Source organism: Canis lupus, chromosome 29, assembly GCF_003254725.2.
Source record: "Canis lupus dingo isolate Sandy chromosome 29, ASM325472v2, whole genome shotgun sequence".
NCBI classification, from domain to species: Eukaryota; Metazoa; Chordata; class Mammalia; order Carnivora; family Canidae; genus Canis; species Canis lupus.
The window spans coordinates 20,329,854-20,356,693 of NC_064271.1; the positions used below are offsets into that span (position 1 = coordinate 20,329,854).

General features: G+C 38.1%; 1 protein-coding gene across 15 annotated transcripts in view; it reads right to left on the reverse strand.

Moving 5' to 3' along the window:
• Positions 1-18,427: 18,427 nt before the first annotated feature.
• EYA1 (EYA transcriptional coactivator and phosphatase 1) overlaps positions 18,428-26,840 on the reverse strand; it is a 420,890-nt gene continuing 412,477 nt past the window's right edge. For all 15 annotated transcript variants that reach the window (XM_025477983.3, XM_025477982.3, XM_025477975.3 and 12 more), the window contains one exon: positions 18,428-20,426. In XM_025477983.3, the coding sequence (XP_025333768.1) occupies positions 20,346-20,426 (81 nt within the window). In that variant the 3' untranslated portion in view covers positions 18,428-20,345. The remainder of the gene's footprint in view (positions 20,427-26,840) is intronic.

Consider the following 26,840-nt stretch of genomic DNA (forward strand, 5'->3'; position numbering starts at 1 on the left):
TTTCATGTGCACTTGAAAGGAATGTGTATTTTATTGCTTTTGGATGGAATCTTCTCTACATATCTTTTAAATCCGTCTGGTCTAATGCATCATTCAAAGCCACTGTTTCCTTGTTGATTTTCACTCTGATCCATCCATTGATATAAATTTGGTGTTAAGTCCCCTCCTATTATTGGATTACTGGCAATTTCTCTATTTATTTATGCTAATATTTGCCTTGTGTATTTAGGTGCTCCAAAGTTGGGTGCATAGATACTTACGATTGTTATATCTTCTTGTTGAGTTGATCCCTTTATCAGTATGTGATGCCCTTTTGTTTTAAAGTCTATTTTGTCTGGTGTAGTTACCCTCAGCATTTTTTGCTTTCATTTGCATGGAATATCTTTTTCTATTCCTTTATTTTCCATTTGTATGTGTTTTTAGGTCTGACATAAGTCTCTTGTAGGCAGCATATACATAGAGCTTGTTTTTTTTTTAGATTTATTTATTTATTTATTCACGAGGGAGAGAGAGAGAGAGAGAGAGAGAGAGAGAGAGAGGCAGAGACACAGGCGGGGGTGTGGAGCCCGATGTGGGACTTGATCCCGGGTCTCCAGGATCACGTCCTGGGCGGAAGGCAGATGCTCAACTGCTGAGCCACCCGGGCTGCCCGGAGCTTGTTTTTTAAATCCATTCCTTCACAACTATGTCTTTTGATTAGACCATCTTTAAAGCAGTTATTGATAAGTATTTATTGCCATTTTGTAAATTGATTTCTGATTGTTTTTGTAGTTCTTCTTTGTTTCTTTTTCTCTTGCTCTCTTTCTTTGTGATTAAGAACTTAATGTTTTGTGTTGCATTGTTTCTCTTTACTTTTCATATATCTATTATAAGTTTTGGTTTGTAGTTACCACGAGGTTCATATCTAACATCCTAATTACATAGCAGTCTTGTCAAGTTGATGGTTACTTAAAATTGAACACATACTAAAGAAACCCCTCATAGTTATTTTCCTATCTATGTTTTACATACATGTTATCATATTTTACATCTTTTGATTTGAGTCTCCTTTGCTTTTTTTTATTTTTGTTTTTTTCCTTTGCTTTTTAGATATAGTTGATTTTACTACTTTTTTCTTTAACCTTTGTACTAGTTTTATAAGTAACTGCTCTACTATGTTTATATTTGCTTTTACTTGTGAAATTTTGTCCTGTCATAATTTTTGTACTTCTAACTGTGGCCTTTTATCTCCCCATTTAATGAATTCCCAACATTTCTTGTAAAGTTGGCTTACTGCTGGTGAAGTCCTTTAACTTTTGTCTGGGAAACTATCTCTCCTTTAATTTTGAATTATAATCTTACCTCATAGAGTATTCTTGGTTATACTTTTGTTTTTTGTCTTCTGTTTTTGGTTCTTTCCTTTCAGCACTTTGAATATATCAAGCCACTTTCTTTTGGCCTGCAAAGTTTATGCTGAAAAATCAGCTGATAGCCTTATGGTGTTTCCCTTGTATGTAAGTTGGTGCTTTTTTCTTGCTACTTTTACAATTCTTTTTCTTTAGTCTTTGACATCTTAATTATTATGTGTCACATTATGGACCTCATTGAATTCATCTTGTTTAGAACTCTCTGTGCTCCTTGAATCTGGATATCTCCTTTCCCAGATTAGGGAAGTTTTAGCTATTATTTATTCAAACAAGTTTTCTTTCTTTCTTTCTTTCTTTCTTTCTTTCTTTCTTTCTTTCTTTTTTCTTTCTTTCTTTCTTTCTCTCTCTCTCTCTTTCTTTTTTCTTTTCTTTTCTTTTCTTTTTTCTTTTTTTCTTTTCTTTTTTTCTTTTCTTTTCTTTTCTTTTCTTTTCTTTTCTTTTCTTTTCTTTTCTTTTCTTTTCTTTTCTTTTCTTTTCTTTTCTTCTTTCTTTCCTTCCTTCCTTCCATCCATCCTTCCTTCCTTCCTTCCTTCCTTCCTTCCTTCCTTCCTTCCTTCCCTTCCCTTCCCTTCTGTGACCCCTATCATAAAAATGTTTATTTTCTTGGCTTCATATTATCCAGGGAATATTTTAACCCTTTAATTTTTCTTCTTCTTTTTTTTATAATTCTTTTTTCTTTCTGTAAAAAAGAAGAAATTAAAATTAAACACATACTAAAAAAAACTGTTCGGTATGGATACTTTTTTGATACATTATTCCATTTCATTTATTCTGTTAATCAACTCTGATTCATTCTCTATTTTCTGTCTCCATTGAAATTATCACTGAGTTCATCCACACTTCTCTCCTCCAATATGGTGAACATCTTTATGACCATTATTTTGAATTCTTTATCAGGTAGGTTGACTATCTTCATTTCATTTATATCTTTTTCTGAGGTTTTGTTTTATTCTTTCCCTTGGAGCATATCCTCTGTTTGCTTATTTTGCTTGACTCTACTTGGTTCCTCATGATTTTGGTGGAACAGCTATTTCTCCTAATTTTAAAGGAGTGGTATTGTGTATGGTCATCCCCTGTGTTGACTGTGTGTCCCTGGTGATTTTGGCTAGCTAATTGGAGCTGTGGCTAGCATGACTGTTAGTCCCAGGACACTTAGTTGCTGTGGTTGCCTTGGTCTGACCTGACCTCTGGTAGGACAGGTGAAATTGAAATATGTGAAAGCTCAGTACCTGGTGTTCTGTGTGTAAAGGATGTCCCTGGCAGGACAGCCAATGCTGAAGTGGGCATGAGCCAGGTCCCAGTACTAACTGCAATGAGGACATCCTGAGATTAAATCTGCAGGTGAAGTGAGTGTAAACCAGGGAGGCCGAGGGCTCTCCATGCAGAAGGCACTCTAGTAGGACAGCTAAATCTGAAGTGGGTTTAAACTGGTGTGTCCTGTGGCATTTCATGTAGAGGGCATCCTGGCCATGCTGTTGAACCTGAGGTGAGCACAGGCCAGGTGGTCTGGGGTATTTTGTGCAGGTAGCACTGTGGCAGGTCAGCCACAGTCAAAGTACTCTGTGCCAGTGGTACTCTGGTGAGTCATCTGAAGTTAAAATAATGGGTTCCTAGAGTATTCTGAGGAGTTTTGCACCTTTGTCACCTTAGTGAAATAGCTGGAGCTATAGTGATTGCTCACCAGAGGTGTTCCAGTGCCTACCATGTTGAAGCCACCATGGTGGGATTGTCAGGCTGGTATGTGCTAGGGCCCTGGGCTCACCAACCAGGCCAGCTATGGTGCCTGGCACCCACTCCTGTCTGGTATCAAGTCTGAAGAGGAAGGTAAGTCATGTTGCTTGTCAGCTGCTCTAAGCCAGAGTGAGCTTTGGCAGCTCTTTCACTGTTTGGTGTAGTTCTAGGGGTGGATCCTTTATTTTTTTTCCCCCTATGCCCCAGACTGTTTGGGGATGATATGGGCTAGGGGTCCAGGGCTTACTGAGGTGGCATGTCAGCTATGGTGCCTGGAGTTATTTCTGTCTGAGTTATGAAGGTGGAGGGGGGATACAAACCAAGGTGTTTACCAGCTCCTCTTACCTAGAGAGAGTTCTAGCAGCACCTCTATGATTTTCTGGAGTTCTAGGACTGGATCCTTTATATTCTAATTACTCTTTTGAACAGCCATTTTTTCCTTGTGTACTAGGATGTTCAAGGCTAATGTGGGGTAGGGGTCCAGTGCCAACAGAGGCAGCAGGCCAGCTATAGCTCCTAGACCCTACTCCCATCTGGACTATCAATGTGGAAGGGGAACATAAATTGTGGAGTCCACCTGTCCCTCCAATCCATGGAGAGTTTCATGACCTCCTCTGCCATTTTTCAGGGTTCTAGGACAAGTTTCTTCATATTCTGGTTGCCTGTTTAAACCATACTTTTTTGTGTGCCCTAACTCTTTGCAATTCCTCAGTGTTACCTCTCTTCACTGTGGTTGGCAGCTTCAGGGAGTTCCCTTCATTACTGTGTCACTATTTTTCTTGCTATTTTCTATGTGGTCTCTCTATCTTTTGTTGTGCAGAAGCTGTGTAGTCAGCTTTATAGGTCTTCAGGATATTCTTCAGGAATAGGTATAGATTTGGTATGTCCATGGAGGAGGTGAGTTCAGGGTCTTCCTGCATTGCCATCTTGGTTTGTTAACTGTTTTCTGGCTCCTTTGTAGTTCTTTTGTTCATCTCTTCTGTTATTCTCTTCTTTGGTGGTTTGATGACTGGTGGTTTCTTTAGTTGGTGTGTCTAGATTTCTTTCTCTGTCTCTTTTGTGTATCTTATATAAGTTTTTGTTTTGTGATTACCATGATTCTTACATATAACTTATATTGATAACATTCTATTTTAAATTTATAATAAATTCAGTATAAACATATTCTAAACCTAAACCTCTGTTTTTGCTTTCCTCTACCAAATTTTACATTTTTATGTCACATTGTACATCTTTTTATTGTATGTATCCCTGAATGAATTATTATAATTATAGTTTTTTTCTACTTTTGTCTTTTAACTTTTATACTAGCTTTATAAGTAATTAATGCACCATCTTTACCTTTACCAGCAAGAGTTATACTTTCATAGGTATTCTGATTACTTATTAGCACTCTTTCTTTTCAGTGAAAAGAAATTTCTTAACATTCCTTGTAAGACTGGTTTATACATGATGAATACTTTTAGTTTTTGCTTGTCTAGAAAACTGTTTATATCTCCTTCAGTTCTGAATAACTTTGACAGGTAGAATATTATTGGTTGCAAGTTGTTTTCTTTCAGCACTTTGGATATATGGTGACATTCCCTTTTGGTCTACAAGATTTTCTGCTGAAAAGTCTGTTCATAGTCCTATGGGGTTTCCCTTTATATGTAACAAGTTATTTTTCTCTTATTGCTTTTAAGATTCTCTCCTTTAATTTTTTTTTTTTAAAGATTCACTTATTTATTTTAGGGAGAGAGTGAGAGTGAGAGCCAAGAAGGGCAGAGGAAGAGGGAGAATGGATCTCCCTTCCCTGATGTGGTGCCCAATCTTACGATCTTGAGATCACAACCTGAGCCAAAACCAAGAGTCAGATGTTCAACTGACTGTGCCACTCAGGTGCCATAATTCTCTCCTTTAATTTTTAACATTTTAAATATAATGTTTCTTGGTGTAGGTCTCTTTGGGTTTATCTTCTGTGGAATTCTTTGGGTTTCCTGCATCTGGATGTCTGTTTCCTGCCCTAGGTTAGGAAAATTTTCAGCCATTCTTCTTCAAATAACTTTTCTGCCCATTTCTCCATTTCTCTCTCTCTCTTCCTCTTCTGAGACCCATGTAATGGGAATGTTAATCTGTTTGATGCTGTCCTGTAAGTCCCTTATGCTATCTTCGCTTTTTTTTTCTCATTTTTTCCCTCATTTTTTAAATAAAGTTTTGATTCTTTGGTAGTGAGTTCCACTGACATCTCTTCGAGATCATTGATGCCTTTTTCTGTTTCATTTGGCCTGCTGTTGAACCCCTTTGGTGTGTTTTTCAGTGCAGTTATTATATTCTTCAGTTTTTTTACTTCTATTTGGTATTTTCTTTTATTTTCTAGCTCATTGTTGAAGTTTTAATTTAGTTCATCCATTATTCTCCTGAGTTTGATGAGCATCTTTGACTATCATTTTATATTCTTTATCAAGAAAATTATCTCCATTTCTTTAAAGAATTTTTCCCTGATGTCTTGTCTTATTCCTTCATTTGAAACATATTCCTCTGCTTCTTCATTTTCCTTGACAATCTGTGTTGGATTTGTGCATTATATAAAAGAGCCATCTATGCCAGATGAAGTAGTGGCCCCATGTAGGAGATATGCTTCATCATTTAACCCTGCACTAGCTTTTGGTTGTCTCTCAAACCTCTGTGATTGTCCAAGGACCCTAGGTTATTGAAGTGTAGTTCACACACTAATGTTACATTAGTTTAGGTGTACAACATAGTGATTCTACAAGTCTATATATTATATTATGCTTGCCACAAGTGTAGTACCATCTTTCATCATACAACACTATTACAATACCGTTGACTGTATTCCCTATGCTGTACTTTTTATTTCCAATACTTATTCATTCTATAACTGGAAGCCTGTACCTTCCATACCCCTTCATCCTATTTTGCCAATGACAACATCAGTTTATTCTCTGTATTTATGGGTCTGTTTCTTTTTCATCTGTTTGTTTGTTTTTTAAAATTCCACATATACATAAATGCACATGGTATTTGCCTTTCTTTGACTTTGTAGTGTTTGAGAGTATTAATTTTGTAGTCATTGCTACCATTCAGTAAATTTATTTTCATTAAATACTTCAAACTGTTTTTTATGTTATGTGAAATAAGGAACATTGCTGTCTTTTGTATTAAAGTAATTAAAGAAAAAAATAGGTCCTAGAACACCTTCACCTACTAGGCTATCAGCTTCCCAAAGGGGAGGCTCTTAGTTAGCACCTAGATTCAGACCAATTGGAGCCAGACTCTCAAGCTTTTAAAGTTTGCAAATAATACAGTCCTTTGAAATCACAAGTGTATGCTTTGCTGGTGACCAGAGCCAGGTGATTTGGAGGTGTACCCTGAGCAGCAGATGCAAAAAGTGGGGCTCCCAATGAACGTACAAATTTATATCTAGGGACACTAGTGAACTGTGTGAGGCACTGGAGATCATAAAGATGGCATCCATCAGCCTGTTCCCTGAGTACACTTCTGTTGGCTCCTAGGTATGTGCCAAATCTGAAGTCCTTCCTTCAGGCCAAAGGTATAGGAACAAGTAGATAGATCTTTTTCATGGAAAGTCTGGGGCTAAATTTCAGTCTGCTTGCAGTATAGTGCCCTGGGGGTGGCAGCCAAGAACTGCCATGGGATCCAGGAACATAAGCCCCCACCCCCACCCCTTGCCACCAGTGCCAGACAATTAAAGGGCAGTGCAAAAACTGGGGCACCAGACGTAAAAGCCAGGGTACCAGCTGTATGTAAATGCTCCCATCTTGGAGTTACTGGCACTCTGGAGCATGGCAGAGAGGGAATACAAAGATAGTTTTCACCATTTGAGGTCTCTGGAAGGGATTCCAGTCAGTTCTTAGCTGTGTTTAATTGGAAGCCTGCTCCTCAGGCTGCAGCTATAATGATAACCTAAAAGTCCTCTTTTACAGACAGACCAAGCTCCTGAATCTGTTGCTTCTTGGTGTGCCCTGAGAATGGTAGCCATTTAAGAACTCTTTTTCCACTGGTTATAGTTCTGTGGGACCCATGAGTGTAAGCCCCACTAGCCACCAAAGCCAAGTGATGTAGAGGTGACCCCTGATGGAGATTGCAAATATGTCACTGGAATATGAAGACAGCACCTGCCAGTCAGCAGGCCTCTAAATGTATGTTAAATTAGATGCCTGTCCCTTAGACCAGGGCTTTACAATTAGCCCAAATAGCCAATGAGCCTTTTTCACATAAAGTCTGGCTACTTCTTGATCCCCTGCCTCTGGATTAAGTGAGTCCACATGTGAGCCCTTGAAGAGCCATTCTTCAGATTGCTATAGTCTGGGGCTCTCGTGGAGATGGGCCTTGTTGGTTTTCAAAACTAGATGTTTTGAAAGTTTGTCAGGTGCAGTTCTTAAAAGTTGGGGTGCCTGCTGTGGGGTTTTAAAGCCTTTTATCCTGAGAGAAAAGCTCTGGGTTTTGCGTTCTCCCAATTATGGGTTGCCATATCAGGGATGACATTTCTGGTAAGATTGTGTCCCAGTCTCTCCTACCTGCTTCAGTGTGGGCCCTCTTTCACTCACCTGATATGGAGAAGTCCCTCAGACAGTTTTTAGGGTTTTTTTCAGGGGGAATTGTTCCATATGTAGCTATAGATTCAGTGTATCCATGGAGGGAAGTGAGTTCAGTAGCCTCCTATATCATCATCCTACCCTGGAACCCAAGTATTCATTTTTTATGATCTGATCATGATTATCCCAACCAGTTGCTTGTTTTTGCTCCTGTCTTATCCTCAGTGACTAGGACTGCTTCTGGTGGGTAAAGAAATAATGAATAATATTCTGAATAAATTCCCAGAAATGGAATTATAGCAGATTTAAAAAATTGAGATGTAAGACACTAACACGTTTAGTATGTATAAGATATCAATGAAAAATGAATGGTTTTTTGTTAACATATAAATGGACTTACTTATTGATTGACAATGTAAATCAGTGCCACCTTCAATATATAATTCTGTATGTTTACCATATGATGGACTAAATACTCTGGTGGTAAGAAACAAGGCATTATTCCTGCTCTAGGAAGCTTTAAAATGCTGGGTAGAGGGTTAAGAAATATATATGTGAAAGCTAACTATTATTTTTTAAGGCAACAATTAATAATACATAGCATAAAGATTATCTTTCTCAGTAATTTAGAGGAGTGTAGCATGATCCCATTTAGTAGATAGTGTCAAATAGTTTTACAAAAAGGCTGTACTAATTTATACTCTCACAAGCACTATATACTGGTATTATCTTTTTTTTAATTTTAGTTATTAGTAATTTGCATTTCTCTGACAGCCAGTGAAGTTGAACAACTTTTCCCATGTTTATTAAATAGTTGGATATCCTCTTCATATGAAGTATCTATTCAAATCTTTTGCACATTTTCTTGGGATTTCTTATCTTTTCTATATTGATTTGTAGGAGTTTTAAAAATATTCTCTTTATGAGTATTTTCTCAGACATATGATTATAAATACCTTTCTCCTGCTGGCTTGCCCTTTTACTCTTTTAATCTGAATTTTATTATAGTCTAATTTATCATTTTAAGAATTGTTAATGCTTTTGTGTCCTCGTCCTCTTACAAAATCTCTGTTTATCTGAGAGTCATAAAGATATTTTTATAATATATTCTTAATATCTCTATTATTTTACATCTGACCTACAATCTGTGAGGATTTATTTTTGTGTATGGTGAATGGTAAGGGTCAAGATTCATTCTTTTCCCAAAAGGTAATACAATTGATCAGCACCATTTACCAAAAAGGCCATTCTTTCTCTGTTGTACTGTACTTTCATCCTGGTTACTGGTGACAGTGTATGTTCTATTCTTTATATGTTTCTAATTTTCTTTTTTGTCTATTCTAATGCCAATACAATAGTGTCTAATTGCTATATCTTTGTGATTAGTTTTGATACCTGTTAGTGTGTCTTCCTGCTCTATTTTAAGAAATCAGCTTGTGTTCTCTGTGTGCTCTTAGGTTGCGATTACAGTTAATCCACAGATCAACTTGAGAATTGACATCCTTGCAATATCTAGTATTCTAATTCATGAACATATTTTACCTTCCCATTTATTTTAGGACTTCTTGATTTCTTTTTTAAAAAATATTTTATTTACTTATTCATGAGAGAGAGAGAGAGAGGCAGAGACATAGGCAGAGGGAGAGGTAGGCTCTTTGGGTAGCCTGATGCAGAACTTGATCCTGTGACTCCAGGATCACACCCTGAGCTGAAGGCAGATGCTCAAACATTGAACCACCCAGGCATCCTGACTTCTTCAATTTCTGCCAACAATGTTTCTTAGTTCTTAGATTTTAGTTGCAATTACTTAAACATTTTGATGTTCATATTATACTTAGGTCAATGGTTTTAAAAGCTGATAAATATTAGAGTTACCTATAGGGTTTTTAAATAATATTGATCTCCAGACTGTACCTCAAAACTACTAAATCAGGATTTCTGGGAGTAGAATTCTTAGAGTCTAATGCCTTAATGCCTTCTAGATTCCACACCACTTTTGGTGGAAGTATAAAAATTGGTGCAGTGTTTCTTTTTGCAAAGTAATTGGGCCAATTTTATTGTATTTAAATAGTCACACCTGTTGACCTTACAACTATATATCTAGAAAGTTAACTTATATGAAATATTTGTGCACATTTATAAATATGTGTAAAAGAATATTTCAACATAGTTTGTAAAGGAAAAAATACAGCAAACTCCCTCAGTTTCTATTAATGGAAGAGGCATGCTTCTTATATATAATGGAACACTAGGCTGTTTAAAGTGAAGAATTAAATCTATCAGTACTGAAGTGGGAAGGTATCTCAGTTAACATTTTTAAAAACTAAGAAGCAGAAAATTAAGCCAATATCATTAAACATACTCATGCACACACACACATTACACACAAACGTAGACACAAATAAAGGCATCCACATGACTTTACTTCCTGGGAACCTGAAACTTACCTGCTTTCTGTCATCTCTCTTCTCTCAAATTCTGTAAATGATCAGAATAAAAGCACATGAAGCCCAGGATGATTTTAATGGAAATAGTTGGGGTTGTTGCCTATGAAATATCCAATGTTGAGATATAGGAGCCCAGTGAGATGAATTCCTAATAGTTTTGAATTGGTTGGTTCATTTAAGATCCATTTGGCAACAAGCTGAGAACAAAAATCCTTCATTAAAATTACCTTTTTCTATAATCTGTCTCTAGTGTTTATAATAAGGCATGACTTAGATTACATAAACTTTTCTTTTTTACTATTTTAGAGTTTCTTAAGGATATAATTTAGTGCTATTAAGTACATTCAAAATATTGTGCAAATATCACCCATCTCTAGGCACTTTTCATAATCCCAAACAGAAATTATGTACCCATTAAACAATAACAAAAATTTCCAAGTTCATTTTGGTGTATATAGCCAAGTTTGGGACCCGTGAATTACATGGCTTTCAAAAGTATGTATGTCACTTGAGCCCTTTTGCCTTTCAGCCTTCTATGTGAGGTTGTCAGTTCTGCCAATAATTTCCCCTAAGGCTCAGCTTCACCAGCAATTCCTCCATGAAGTCTTCCTAAACATTCCAGACAAATATTTCCCATTATTGGAATGTTTTAAACTGTGCCCACAGCCTTGTTTTAATCCATCTACACAATTTTAAATTTTGACCCGTAATTTACAAAGCTTAAGATTCCTGCAACCAACTATTCTCAATATCAAGGTATGTGGCTTCTCTTGAAAACTGGAAAACCTGACACCCTGAGCCAGCATTCCTAGGTGGCAACAACTGTTCAAAGTTGAGAAGCAGCTGTCCTCTCTGTAGGGCCATGCACTTTTCTGTCTGACACAATCCCTACCACTTTCTGCTGTGTCCTTCCCTCTGAGGATGAATGCCTATAGCATGTTCTGATGTTTTTGTTACAGTGTAGAAATACTTTTCTGAGATCCTGTCATTATCAGAAGAGGATCCCTCTACTAGGTCTGTATCAATCCCCCACTTATGTTACTTCCTGTCCCTTTTGTCATGTGAGTGTGCAGTTCTTGGTGAACTTAAGTCTAGGCATTTATGTGCATGGCACGTCTCCCTTGCTGTTCTGTGAATTTCTCACAACATGTAGAAAGCATGCCATAAATGGTTATAAAGGACTGTCAGGTCTTCCAAAGTCATGCTTAATTTTTATTGTAATTTTAAGACTTAATTTCTGAAATTCTGTTTTAGACATTATTTGCTTTCTTCCTAGCTATCTTCTTCTTTTTTAATCTGTGAATCTCCTACCTGTTCTTCACAGTACAAGTTAAATGTAACATTCTGCTAGGAGTCTTCTGTATGTTCCTCTTCCCTCTGTGTCTGAAGGCTTCAGCTCATCCTGCATCTTAGTGGTGAAGTTCAAATCACCCACTCACCTCTTTTATCTCTTCAGCACTCCTTAGTCTACCCTGGAAAACATGAATTTCTCAGGGCACAGACCCTGCCAGCACCTAGCTAGGCCTGAGCACATAGTGGGTCTTCAGTACATGTTGGAAGATTACATGTCAAAGGGAACTATTTTTTAAGCATCTAATTTTCTTTAAAGTCTGTTCATGTAAGGCTGTTTGGAGCAGTCTGTTGTTTTTCCTGATTCTTGCATTTTCTTTTGTTTTTCATGGAACACATAGAACTGATTTCCTGTAAGGCTTTGCAAATAAATATCAAGGTCAAGGGCTGGAAGCATTTCTGGAGCTATCATGGCACCTCTTGCTTCCACTGGGCCAAGAAATGCTTTCAACCCCAGAGGGCAGAAGTTTTTCAAAACAAGACTGTTCCAATAGGGGCGTGTGCTTCCTCCATCAACTCTTTCTCCCGCCTGCTTGCATTTTAACTACTTTGGGAAGAATGGAAATTCTGCAAAACCTTTGGTATTTTTGAACCACTAAGTAGGCAAGGTGATGGGGCCTGTGGTGATTTCTCAGTGAGAGGTTTGTACAGACAGGAACATGGGGAGGCGGTGAAAGAGGCCCTTTCTGAAGAGACAGAGGAGGGAGCATTGCCTCCTCCTGCTCAGACCCCCTCCTCCTTCCTCTTCCTTTCCCGGGGTTGTCTGTACTTAAGTTCATGGGGACTTTGATCCCTGCGACAGCGGGTGGCTTCTGGCCAGGCCTCCTGCACTTCAGGGCTAGAGCAAGTTCAGGGGGAATCTGTGATTTAGTTTTTTTCATTGTCCACATTGACACAACCAACCTCTCCCCTTATTTTGTCTACATTCTTTGTCTTGGTTTTTCTTCTTTTTCTTTTCCTCCTGTTCAACACTTTGCTGATTGTCTAAGGTGGGCTTTGTGCTTATAAACAAAGAAGTGCAAGGGACACAGTCAAAGGAATTTTGTATTAGGAACCTTGGGGCAGTCTCTGGGTGCTTGGTTCATCTCAAAGGATGCAGCATCCCTTAATAGGAGGTATGAAGAGTATTTGTGGGGACTCATGTCCTCCTGGAGATGCTACAAAAGCCATGCACATATTTTTGAAATTGGGCCTGGATTCCCCAGCACCACTACTACATCCAGATTATGTTTTTAGAAAGTGGATAATAAGGGACTTCATAGGGAGGGTTTAACTTCTTCGTAATCTCCTTTAACCAGCCACCTTTCTCCTATCTGAAATGGAAAAGTGATATTTTCTTAATTATATATAAAGAGCTTCAGCCTGATTACTGCACTTTCTGGATCAGTCAAGGAAAGCAGGTTGCTTATCCTCAACAGTTCTGTAACACACACAGACACACTCAACTATATACAGACAGTCCCTGATTTACAATGTTTCAAATGATAATTTTTTAACTTTACGATGGTACAAAAGCAATATGCATTCAGTAGAAACTGTACTTTGCATTTTGAATTTGGACCTTTGCTCGGGCCAGAGATATGCAGTGTGATACTCCTTGATGCTGGGGATGGCAGTGAGCTGCAGCTCCCAGTAAGCCATATAATCATGGGGTTAACAACTGATACACTCATGACCATTCTGAACCCATACAACCATTCTGTGTTTCACTTTCAGCACACCATTTAGTGAGTTACATGAGCTATTCAATACTGTATTATCAAATAGGATTTGTGTAGATGATATTGTCCAACTGTAGGCTAATATAAGTCTTCCAAGCATGCTTAAGGTAGGCTAGGCTAAGCTGTGACATTCAGAAGGTTACACATATTAAATGTGTTTTCAACTTAAAATAATTTTTTATTGGGGGTGTAATCACATCGTAAGTCAAGGAAGATCTGTGTATAGTTGGTTCCAAAGAGCAAAGTCTCCTAGTTCTAAATTAGAAGATTTAGAATGAACCAACACTTTACCAAACAGACCCTTTCCAGTGTTGGGTGTCAAAGTGAGGGTAGCCAGAGGATCTTGCAAGCTCACCTCATCCACTCATGAGTAGCGCTGCCTCTGGGACATCTACTATGTTGGTTCCATATTTCTGTCTTCAGGGCTGCCATAGGATAGACTCTCATTACATCTTGTTCAGATTATTGCAGCCACCCCCTGCTCCCCCCCACACACTGTCTTTCAGCCTGTGGTTACTGTATGTTTCTCTTGTTAATCCAGGTGAGGGCTGGGTTTAGGAGCCCATCAGCATCTTATTTTTCTATGTAGGCCAACAAAAATATCAGCTCTTCAGTGAGACTTCTCCGGTCTCTCCAGCCTGCATTCATTGCTTTTCCCTCTGGACTACCATTATAAATTAAATTTTCTTTGCAACCTTTGCCCTCTTTGCAGGTGTTCTACAGTCTAGTGAGGTCCTCATCACAGTCTACCTTCTATCATATATCTCTGTTTCCCTAATATTTGGCCAGCCCTCTGGGATACCCCAGGTATGAGGCAGAAGTGTTAATCATAGTAAGAACTTTCCAGGTGTTGAAATGGAGTCATAAGGATTTCAGAAATATAGGCATGGCCAACTGGGAATCAGAATGAATTGGAAAGGTAAAACTGAGAGCTGGAAAACATACTTCCCAAGTTGCCTGGACCTGCCAGGAGGTGACTACAGTGGAGGTCACTCTCACATATACCTGGTTGTCATGAAACAATGGCTTTGAACCTTAGCTACCGCTTGAGCCCTAGTTGAGACAAATTAGTGGGTATGAAGTATTTTTCAAAGCACCTAAGTGATTCCAATGGGCAGCTAATTGAAAATTACTGGCATAAGGAAATCAGAATGTGCAGAGACCTCCTTTCTTTTGTGGAGTTACCCAGAGGTCACTGCAGAGTCTGGCCACACAAACAGCACAGAGAGGGTGGAAGTTAGTGCGGGTGAGTTGATGGGCAGCGCTAACACAGAAAACATTAGATGGTTTATCTCCGTGGACTCCTCATACACACTCCATTGTCTGTGGTCCTTAGAGCTTTATGTCAAGCCAAGATAGAAGATGGGACAGGCCATGGAGTGCTTGTAGCAGAAGTGGGACTCCAACTTGAGGTAACTGGAGGAAATCCATTTTCAGCAATGTCAGTCTAGCCAGTGTCCCATGCAGCAAACTCCCCCAGTCAAACCAGCCCACAAAACCAGAACAGAACCACCATGCAGTTGTGCAGTCACACACTCAGTAACTCTGGGCGTGTCTTGTTCCCCCACTGGAGAGTTCTCTTCGAAGGGCTTTCCTCTGGCAGAGCATCCGTTTTTCTTCTGCTGCCAATAAAAATCCCCAGCGCTGTTCTTTCTCCCTCGCTTCCTTCTATTGCTTCTGACAGAGTTTGCCAGTTAGCTGAGGTCAGGATTTCCTTTTTACAAACAACCTGTTTTCAGTCAGTGGGGCCAAAGGTTTCCTAAATTACAAACCCTTTCATTTCTTCTGCCACAAGTTATCCTGTCAGTTTGTATAATTGCACAGAATAGAGAGAAATGGAAACATTCTGAGAGACATTGAAAGAAGTGCTTTTACTGAATCTATCCTTTTGGATTCTCAAAAAAAAATATCCCGAATGGGGTGGACAGGACTCTTCCAGTTGAATCTTGTATAGCTGCATGGAGTGTGGGTAAGGTCCTGTGTCTGGAAGGAAATTTCTCACAGGTCTTAAATGAATACATAGCATCGGTGGCATCATCTCTACATTCTGTTAAGCAAATGGCCTCCTTTATCTTCATTTGAATTGGGAAACATCTACGTGCCTTCAGATATTTTTTAAAAGTAAATTTTCCCAGTTGTTGCTATAAGTTGACATTTGTAAATACTGATTAAAAGACAAATTTTAAATCAGCTTCTGAAAAGATGACATGGAATTGAGGTGCTAAGGTTTTGAAAAAAAGGACATCACTGGGCAATTGTGTTAACTGTGTGGACCGGACACTGCATATACCTTGAAAATTGAGGGGCTGCCGAAGCTCCCCCTTGTATGTAGTGATGGAGCAGGGAGGCAAAGCCAAGGTTCGTTTCCCCTGGAGCTCATGAACTTTCCAGGATTCTGTATTGTATCCAAGAGTTGGTTGGGGTCATGACTCTGCCTTATTTGGCTGTGACCCCTGGCAAAGCATTTAACCCAAGTTTTGTAATCTGTAAATTAAAAGGGGCTCAACTACACTACTTAGACCTAACATTTTAAGTCTCATGTGGAATTGCTGCCGCACTGAAGGGCTCCAGGTTGTGTTAACACAGGAGCTGAGTGAAATTTCTGTTCCTATCCCCTTATTTTTCTTTCTCCCATGGAGAAGGGGAAGAGTCAAACTTGTGTATAGTAAGCACTAAGCTTGAAGTTTACTCTGAGATGAAGGACAGGTAAAGACCCCCTCCATCTTCTGGCCACTTCCACCCTCCCTCAGGGGTCAGGCTCATAGTCCCATGGCTTTGTTTTTCTTCTCTCCTTCCCTTGTTACACTTCTTCCACACAAGGCCTCTTCCATTTTTCTATTTCTCTTCCCTCTGCTCAGGCCAACTCTAGCCTTCAGGTCTCAGTTTAGATGCCAGTTCTGCAGGGAAGCGTCCCCTGCTTGCCTAGGCTGCCTGTGCAGCCCCACTTTCACACCCATCCTTACTGTGCATGGAAGCCTGTTTTACAATTATAATTGATTCTTTTTAAATTACTATCTGTCCCTGCTTAAGGTCAGGGACAGGACTATCTTTTTCACCTTGTTTTTTGACAAGCCAGAATACTGCAGTGCCCTGATAAATGGTCTAGTCAAAGAACTAGTTCTGCCTTCTTGGGCTAGTAGCTTGTTTTCCCCACTTCTTTTCTTGCTCTTTGACATCCCCTTCTCCATCCGGCAACCAGTGATCATTTCAGAGTGTGTCAGATTTGGCCACATTCCTGTACAAAAGCCTCAATGGTCTCCCATTGCATTTAGAATAACATCCAAATCCTTTACCATGACTTCAAGGCTTCCTTTCCAAAGTCATCTCTTCTTAGACCCATGAGCATGATTTTTTTTTTTTTTTTTCCATGAGCATGATTTTAACTCCTAGAACAAGCATTCTTCTCTGAGGACCTTTGCCTGTTGCTCTGCCCCTGACCTTCACATGCTACTTTTTTAAAAAAGATTTATTCATGAGAGACACACAGAGAGAGAGAGAGAGAGACACAGGCAGAGGGAGAAGCAGGCTCCATGCAAGAAGCCCGATGTGGGACTCAATCCTGGGACTCCAGGATCACACCCTGGGCCGAAGGCAGGTGCTAAACCACTGAGCCACCCAGGTGTCCCATTCATATGCTATTTCTTAGCAGTTGGTCTCATTTCATACATTTTGGTTCTGTCCATCCTTTCCAAGGAAGCTCAGGCCCTGTCACTTCTATTCCTGTCTTAATTTTCCATCAAGTGTGTTTTTGAGTGAATGTATCTCTCATTCATTCATTCATGCATTCATTCATTCATGTCTTGTGTGGTCTAGTCCTATCTACTCTAGTGTAAAGCTGCATCCTCAGGAGCCGGGACTTGCTTCATTAGCACCAAGGGCAATTTCCCCCATAGTGGGGGCCCAGAGAATCTTTATGAAAGGAAATAATACGAACTCCAGTGAAAGTATAGACATCGAGTGAGAGAAGTTCAGGAGAGGGGGCTAACACTGTGCACCATGATGGGAAACAAGGCTCCAAAGAAGGAACTAAAGCATTTGTTTTGGCTGATTGAGGGTAGAGGAAGTCATTAATGGCAATGGGAATGGTCTGAACAAAGATGAGGCAGGGATGCTTTACAGGTGGTTTGGTCCATTAAAAAGTCCAGTTAAGGGACACCTGGGTGGCTCAGCCTGTCCCTGGCTCAGGGCATGATCTGCAGTCTTAGGATCGAGTCCCATATCAGGCTCCTTGCCTAGAGCCTGCTTCTCCCTCTGCCTACGTCTCTGCCTTTCTCTGTGTCTTTCATGAACAAATAAAATCTTAAAAAAAAAAAAAAGTCCAGTTAATTTGTACTGGTTTGTTCATAGCAGTAATGAGAGATTATGTTGGGAAGAGAGTAGATACTCTATTTGGAAACTTGAGAATGCCAAGTGGGAAGATCTGGGCTCTCATCAATGGTCAAAGGGAAACCTTTTAAATATTTTGGCCAAGTAGTGTCATGTTAGAAATGATGCTTTAAAAAATGATCTTTGAAGCTATACCCTCCATTTAGCCCATTTTTCTTATTTTCTTTACCTGAGACCTAAAAATCCCTCCACTTTCCATTCTTGCCTCTCTTTGAAGACTTTGTCCAAACTTTTTTTTATTCTCAGGGTGTCCAAGCATGCTCATATACTTCATTACTCAAGCCACTTGCCTGGGTGTGCACCTGTGAAAAATGAACATCATGGGCCTGATAAATGAGTCCAATAACTGCAGGTTTGGTTTTTCATGTGTTTGTATGTATGAATGTTATGTTTCTAAGATTAAATCTCAGGAGCAAGCAAGTTATGCTGTTTTATAGCTCCCTGTCAGTGATGAATCTGGCCAAATTTTAGAGGTAAATGTTGTGGGTGTTCTTTATAGACGAAACTGCTTTATATTGCTGTCCCTACAGTATTTAAATGGCTAAATCTATGCTCTGTCAATCGAAGATTCTTGATGCTGAATTCTGTTCTATAGTAAATTTGAGTGAGGGTCGTCCAGTTTATATAGTTTTAGAGGAAGTGTAGAGCTTTTCTATTCATCTGTTGTTACAGTGATCAGAGAAACAGCTGTTACCCTCAAGGACTGATAAAGCCATTATTACTACAATTGCTTCATACCACTTCCTTTTGTTGGACAAGAAGCATGCTAATGCAACCAAGATCCTGCTATTTCTCCTAAATGAGAGAGAAAAAAAATACATTCAAGGAACTTACAGTACTTCACAAATCAATTTTATTAATTTAAACACAAAATTAATGAAGAAAAATTCTGTACACAATTGTGGACACAACACACCTTTATACAGTAAAGCCAAGATAAACTTTGTCTTTCCAATCTGTGTAGTACAAAAACATAAAATGAAAAGGCTAAAAAATTGTCAACTTCTGTTCGCTTCAAGCAAAAAAAAAAAGAAAAAAAACCAAATTCAATTGTTAAACAATTTGGAAAATTCACAACTAATTCTAGCAGCAACATGAAACTTCAGGAAAAGATAGAGTAGCTTTTTAGCTACTTTGGGTTAAAGCTGGTGTTTGTTTTTTTCCCCCAATGTAATATTAAAGAAAATTCATCCAAAAAATAATTTCATAACAATGGAAGGCTTTAGATGAAAACTACTGCCCAAACTCATCACTTTTGGAGAAACTGTCTTATGGCCTAACAGAGGTGACAATTTTTATTTCCCAGATTTATGCTTTATACATAATGTAGATGAAGAATAACCTTGGTGATATTTCCTTGGTGGTGATGATCGGGCCATGTCCACTGCCCGCAATGAACTTTCCAGGGAGGGTGGGGGAAAGATGATGTGGAGGAAAACAGAAGGGACAATCAAAAAGATTTTGTTGATTTCCAGATATGTGGTAATGTCCTTCTTTATCTAAGCAAGAAAATGCAGACCCTAAAATCTGAGCACACAAAAACTTTGCTAGTCTCCAATTCAAGAACCATTTTATTAATAAAATATATCTATCAATCATCTACATTCTTTCTGTGGGAAGAAGCATTTGCATAATTTTTTCAAGTAGTTACATATAATACAATAGCATTGAAAATGAAAAAGTGAGGTTGTAAGAGGACTTTTTTTTCAAATTATTTAAGACACTGCTGTGTTGTCTTACCAAGGTCCTCCTAATAGCAATAAAAAAAAAAAATTGGGAAAAATAATTTGGAAAACAAAATCCTATTAACATCCATGCTTTTGGTCTTGACAACATCATCTAAAAATAAAAACAAAAACTTCCATTATCTACATATTTATACCCAGTACTTCGATAAGGCACTGCACATGACTTTGTGCACACATCGCCTCATACTTCACTATCAAGGCATTGCTACCTTTCAATATCATTTTCTAAACAATATGTAAAAGAATCATCCATTATTACAAATTTACACCAAAAATTCTCTCTGTACATGATTGTCTCAGTGATGTACATATTACACGTTTAAATTAGACATACTTTAAACTACTTTGCAATGTGCTAAGATTCAAAGTACTTGCTGTGTCGTGAGGCAAAGGCCTTTACTCGCTTATTATGATGCTACTGTCTCTTCAATTATTTGATGTCAAAAAAGTCTGGTTGAGTGAATTGTATGGTGCTGGAATCATACCTCAATAAAGCTGTTTTTAAAAAGTCTGTTCATAAATAAGTAGAGATGTACAGATTACCCTGGGTATGAGACACCAAAAAAGTAAACTTTCTTTACAAGAAAATCCCCTCACGGATTCAGGAAACCCATTTCAGTCTTTGTTGTGCAATCAAGTTTGCTGTACTGGAGAAGCTGTTTATGTCACATTGAAGATGCTAACAATGTAAGCGTTTGCAGGTCCTTTCTTCACAGGTTTGAACCACGTAGTTAATGTGGCAAAGACACATCACACTGTACTAGAACATTCTCATGGCTTATTTTCATTGGATTCACAGTACTAGAGTCAACAGCTGTTCTGAAGAGATAGGTGTGGTCCTTCATTTACCACAAGGGTAGAGGTGAAGAACGACAGCAGCTGTGTGTCACCATGTTGAAATCACTACGTTGGGTACTCCAGCGCTGACACAGGACTCAGGCCTGCTGGATATTTTCCTGGTCACAGGGCAGTTGTGCGGTTTCAAAGTGCTATGTGGCCGTTACAGGTACTCCAGTTCCAAGGCATGATGTAGGGCCATGAGGTCCGAGTGACTAGAGATCCTCCAGAAGGGCATCGCATGCTGTGGAAGGGGCAGACACACGGTGAGGGCAGACAGTGCTCCCAGCAAGAAGCCTTAAACCTGCTTTTGAAATTCGCTACAACGCTCATCCCTTTTTCAGTATTGTGAGAACTGCCAGGGAAGATCTTAACATCACATCTGTTTAAAACAAAAATTCAAACTTAATCCTCCCCTAAGACTACTGGAGTGCATTTTAAAATATAATCTGGAGTCTGTTTCTTTTAAGAAAGTGATGGATATTTCTGAAGTCGATCTACACTGTGACTTGAGTGCCAAGTCCAAACTTTACATAAAATACAGTAGCTATGAATGAAACTTTGTCAAAAATGGTTGCCTTTCAAAATACATAGCCAGTGGATTTTTAAGGCTGAACGTTAAAGCAGTTTTCCTTAGTTGGTAGTATTTTATATTTTTCAAAACTTAGTTTTACTCCTGTAAGAAGCAGCTTTTTTCCATTTACTTCCATTAGGGATTCTTCATGTTGACCTTGAAATGGCTTTACCATATGGGAAAATTTTCAGTGACTATATAACATTTTTTTGTAGTTGTTTAAAAAGAATCTAAAAATCTAGTTTAAATGATGAGAATATTTGTAAAACACCTGAATTAGCCAGAGATAGGAAAAGGAGATTACTTCACCCATGAAGGATGAAAACATGATTATAAATTGTTATTGCTCAAAAGCTCTATAGTAAGTACTTAAGCATCAGCAAATCTTTTTTCAAATAAGAGAAAAGTAACCATTTTTCAGAAGACAACATTCTACTTAGTCCATAGAAAAGCAGCTTTTTAAACAAAAGAAACAGGGTGAAGGCCTAATTTGCAATTATAGCGCTAAGGAATTAAAATCAGACTAACAGAAGCATTTGGCGTAGAAGCAAATTAGTAGGTAAAAATGGAAGTGAGTAACTATTTTGATGTAAATCACATAGCTGTTGTATTCTGGAAATGCACACTATTAAGTTATTAATAATGCCTTTGTCTCAAGTAATCTGCTAAAAGCATATACCACTTTCCAATTCAAATGTAGACCTTTCTGGACTCTGTATTTTTCAATAACAACAGTCCAGCATCGAGTACTAGAGATCTCTTTTCAAAGTTTTAGTATGATCTACTTGGCAACTTTGCATTCATTCACTCCTGTTTTTCTAATCAAAAGTAATGCAGTCTGTTTTGCCTCTGCAGGGATGGTAGAGAAGATGGCCTTGGTCCACCCTCTCAGTCTGGGTGAGAAGTAGAAATATACAACAATCAAGAGCCTTTATCTCTGTTATGAAAGGACTAGGAGGAGGCCAGTTCCCATTACCTGAGAAACTGGGGAAATACTTGGTAAGAGGTAGTAGTAGTTAAGCTAGGTATGAAAGGATGACTATTCAGAAGAACACTTGACGGCTGTGTGTGTTAGAGGGCAGAGAATGAAGGAGAGGTTCACTGTTAGGATGCTGGCTGTATATGAGAGAAAGACATGATTGGCTGCAGGAGCCACATGGAGCAGGGCCTGTTCCATGATAATAATGACAGCTATGATTCTCACCATCATTTTTTCATCAGTGAAATAAAAACTGAGCCTTAGAGGAGGAGCAGAGAGGTTTAAATAACAGCTGGTAAGGAGTGAACACTTGATTCACATCAGGTCTGGTCTGAATCTGAAGCCCAGATGCTCTAATGCCTCCTAACTATTCTCAATGGCCTTTTAATCCAGCAGTATAAATTATCAGCACCATAGTATATAGCTTAAAACACACTCCCTTCTGAATTCTGTTGAGTGAAGGACACTGAAAATTTGAGTGACTGATATATAGATCAGATTTGGAAAATATTTGTAGTTATAACACAGAAAGCTTTCCTTCTTTTTCTGTTATTAGAATAAAAATCCACATGTACTGTAAAATGTTTGCATAAAGTAGAACTTCAGTTTTATAGAGAAATGTGAATCCTTTCTGATCTTACTATCCAGATAGCCTCCATATTTTTCTATATCTTTTATATGTGCATTCTTATATTTGAAATTGTGTATGTAGTATGTACCATTTAGCAACCTGCTCATTTTACTACTTAATCTCAAGTCCATTTCTGACACATCATTTTTAAGGAAAATAATTATGCAATTTTGAATTATGACTTAGTTTTCCTGGAGCCCCAGCTTACCCATAAAATGAAAGTTTGGGGAAATGACTCAAGGTTGTGTCTTGGCTTAATGAAGCCTATAACATTAATATTGTAGCTACAGCAGCTGTATAAAATAATATGCATGACCTATGCCCCCACTGACAAGAACCAACATGGAAAAAGAAGAGGAATTAGAATTGAAGAGGATGAAAAATTACCTACATATTACATGATTTTATATACAAATGCTAGATCTAACCAGCAAATTCAATAAAAGCTGCAGAACACAAAATTAACTGATTTTTATATGTGTTTCTACATACTAATGACAAATTACCTGCAAAAAAAAAAACAGGAATTAATTTAAACAAGGAAAATAGCCACACTAAAAAGCACAAGACATTAATGAAAGAAACTACTATACACAAATGGAAAGGTGTCTCATGTTCATGGATTGGAAGAATTCATATTGTTTAAATGTGTGCTACCCAACCATAGATTCACTGCAATTCCTATCAAGATTTCAATAGCATTTTAAAGAAGTAGAAAAAAATGAATGTAAAATGGCCAAAGCAATCCTGAGAAAGAAAGTGGGAAACATCACGTTTCCTGATTTCAAGGTATATTATAAAGCTATGGTAATAAAAACAGTATAGTACTGGCATAAAAACAGACACATAGATCAATGAGACAGAATCAACTACCTAGAAATAGACCACATATATATGGTCACATAACATTTGACAATGAAGCCAAGAATACTCAGTGGATAAAAAGGCAGTCTCTTCATTAAATGGTGCTGAGAAAATTGGCTGCAAACATGTAAACAAATGAAACTAGACCCCTACTTTACACCACTCACAAATTAACTCAAAATGGATTAAAGACTAAAATGTAAGACCAGAAATTAGAAAACTCCATAGGAAAAAATCTGCTTGACATGGAACTTGGCAATGATTGTTTTTTGGATATGGCCTCTAAAGCACAAGCAAAAAACCAAATGGATTACATCGAACTAAACTTCTGCATAGCACATGAAATGATCAACAAAATGGAAAGACAACCTAAAGAATGGGAGGAAAAAAATCTGTAAACCATATATGTTGGTTTAATAACCTAATTAAAGATGGGCAGGGAACTTAAAGAGACGTTTTTCCAAAGAAGATATACTGATGGTTAACAGATACGTGAAAAGGTGTTCAACATCACTAATCTGGGAACTGCAAGTCAAAACCACAATGAGAACTTATATCTGTGAGAATATCACCAAAAACACAAGAGATAACATGCTTGCGAGTCGTGGAGAAAAGGGAACCCTTGTGTACTATTGGTGGGAATGTAAAAAAAAAAAAAAAAATTGAACTACCATATTATCCTGCAATTCCACTTCTGGGTATATATCCAAAGGAAACAAAAACATTGTTGAAGAGATATCTGTGCCCTTTGTTCATTACAGCATTATTCACAATAGCCAAGACATGGAGACAACCTGAGTGTTCACTGATGAGGGAATGGATAAGAGAGTTGTAGCATACATATACAATGGAATATTATTGAACCACAAAAATGAAAATCCTACCATTTGCAACAACATGGATGGACCTTATGCCTAGTAAAATAAGTCAGAGAAATATAAGCAATATATGATCTCACTTATATTTAGAATCTTAAAGAAAACAAAACCCAAACTCATAGAAAAAAAGATCAGATTTGTGGCTACCAGACATAGGGTGGGATTATATGAAAGTGATTGAAAGATCTGGTTGTAAGATAAAGAATATGGCTTTATAGTATATTTGAAATTTAGGAACAGATTCTAAGAATTCTCAGCATAAGGAAAAACTTAAAAAAAAACATTTTTTGTAGCCGTATGATAGATGTTAACTAATATTGTGAAATGATTGCTATAATATGTAACTCAAATCATTATGCTACATACCTCCTCAAACTTATACAGTGATGTCTATCAATTACATCTCAATAAAACAAAAAGAATCAATGAATAGATTGAGAGGGAGGAGATCTTGGTTGTATGCTGGAAAGGGTAAGTTGAGCCTTCACTGAATTTGCAGAATGGGCAAAGCTGGTTAGGTAGATGGAAAGGAGATGGACTCCCAGTCAGGAGTCGGTATATGACAAAGATGATAGGTGGGATCAACAGGGCATTTGGTCTGGAAGTGATGGGGCTAGAATGTTATGTTCATAATAAAGACTAATAAGGAAGGAGGTTTTTATAGGTAGAAGCACTGGGAAGATAGTTGGAGGTGTGGCTGGCCAGTAGCAGAGAAATTATGCCACAGGACAGTGGAAATGGAATGTGCACAATGGATGGGAGCCACATGAAGGAACAATTCATGCATCTTGGTGATGGGTTGGAGGAAGGGACCACCAAAGAAAATTTGCGTGGGTGAACTGAGTTCATTAGCTGATATTCAGATGGGATGGCATAGGTTGCTTAAATGAAGATACTCCATCAGGTAACTAGAGCCATGGGACTGAAAACAGGGCTAACCACAAATATTAACAGAAATGATAGCTGAAACTGATGAGCATATTATTTTATTTGCCTGGGTGGCTCAGTAGTTGAGCATCTGCCTTTGGCTCGGGTCATGGTCCGGGGTCGGGATTGAGTCCCGCATTGGGCTCCCCGCAGGAGGCCTGCTTCTCCCTCTGCCTATGTCTCTGCCTTTCTCTGTCTTTCATGAATAAACAAAATATTTTCAAAAAGACTAGGCATATATTGAGAGAAATGGATGCTAAAGCCAGAATCTTGGAAAGTAGCACAGGTTTTGGGGTGATTAGAACCAAAATATTCCCTGACTAATGGGAAAATGATACATCCTTCCTGCTCCTCTTGTCTTGTCCATATGTGCAACTTCCCAAATTCTTTTATGTTACCTTTCCTCCTCATCCAGTTTTTTGCATTTTTGCATTCTAGTTATACAGGAAATCACTAACATAAAAAGCTGTGTGCTTGGACACTCAGATGTAAGTTGAATTTTGCTGAAGAATATATTTATAAGATGCTAAACACAAAAGGACATAACCTTGGGCTTAGGTATTGTACTCCTTGGGACTTATTCCACAGATACACTTGCTCCTGCCTGAATAACATAAAGACCATTCACTACAGAACTGTTTGTAGTAGTAAATATGGGAAACCACCTAAATATTTAGCCTCAAGGGACTCATTGAAGTATATACAGCACATCCATGTAACAGAATACCAATGCAGACATTTAAAACAATTAGAGATAGAGAACTCCACGTATTGATATGGAATGACTACCAGGATATATTGTTAAAAAAGGCAGGTACAGAAAAAAGTGTGTAGTTACCATTTGTATACATATAAACCAACAAAACAACTGTGCTTTCATTTTATCTGTGGAGAATTTGCATCTGGAGGTAAAAATACTTCCTAAGTTGTAAATAAAAAGATCTTGGAAGATAGAGTTTTCTAAAAATTCATGATGAAATTTATTGCACAGCATTGCTCTTTTATTATTTGTATATCTGGCTTCTATTCTAGACAGATGTGAATTCTTTAAGAACAAAGATGAAATCCAGTTTAGGACCTGGCATACATAATGTTCTCATTAAAATTCACCATAGTTGGTGTTAGTAATCCCCATGTCTCAAATTCTATAAGCAAAAAAATTCATTAAAAATGTTACTTTTTTACTTTTTTTTTTTTTTTTTTCCAAAGGCAGCTCTCATTTTTCTCCTGAATAATTCACTTAGAATTCAGCATTATCAATCAGGTTCTCTACTTCATCTTGGATTTCAACAAATTTTGGAGTTCACATTTAAAATGAACATTTTTTTTTTTAGTTTGTCTAGTATACAGATGGCAATGCAGGAAGACCTTGAACACACCTCCTCTATGAACACATCAAATAGGCATTTACTTATTTAGCAATATCTTCTGAAGAACTGAGAGTTGACTGAACACCTTCTGCACAACAAAATATAGACTACACAGGAAATGGCAAAAGAAAAAGAGACATGAAGCCCCACCTCCAGTGCTATGAATAGCAGCAGGGAGGAATAGTACCAAGCAACCTTGAACATATCTGTCCATCCTGGGGCACACAAAAAACTGCAGTTTAAAGTGCAACTAGAATATAAAGGATCTTGCCCTAGAATTCCACCAAGCAGTGAGGGAGCTGCTGAAAATCTGTGGTGGAGTGGTGGTCAAATGCCATGGTCTATGTTCCCCTTCCACCTTGATAGCATGGAAAGAAGCAGGGTCTGGACATCATAGCTGACTCACCACCTCAGTGAGCCCCTAGCTCTCCCACC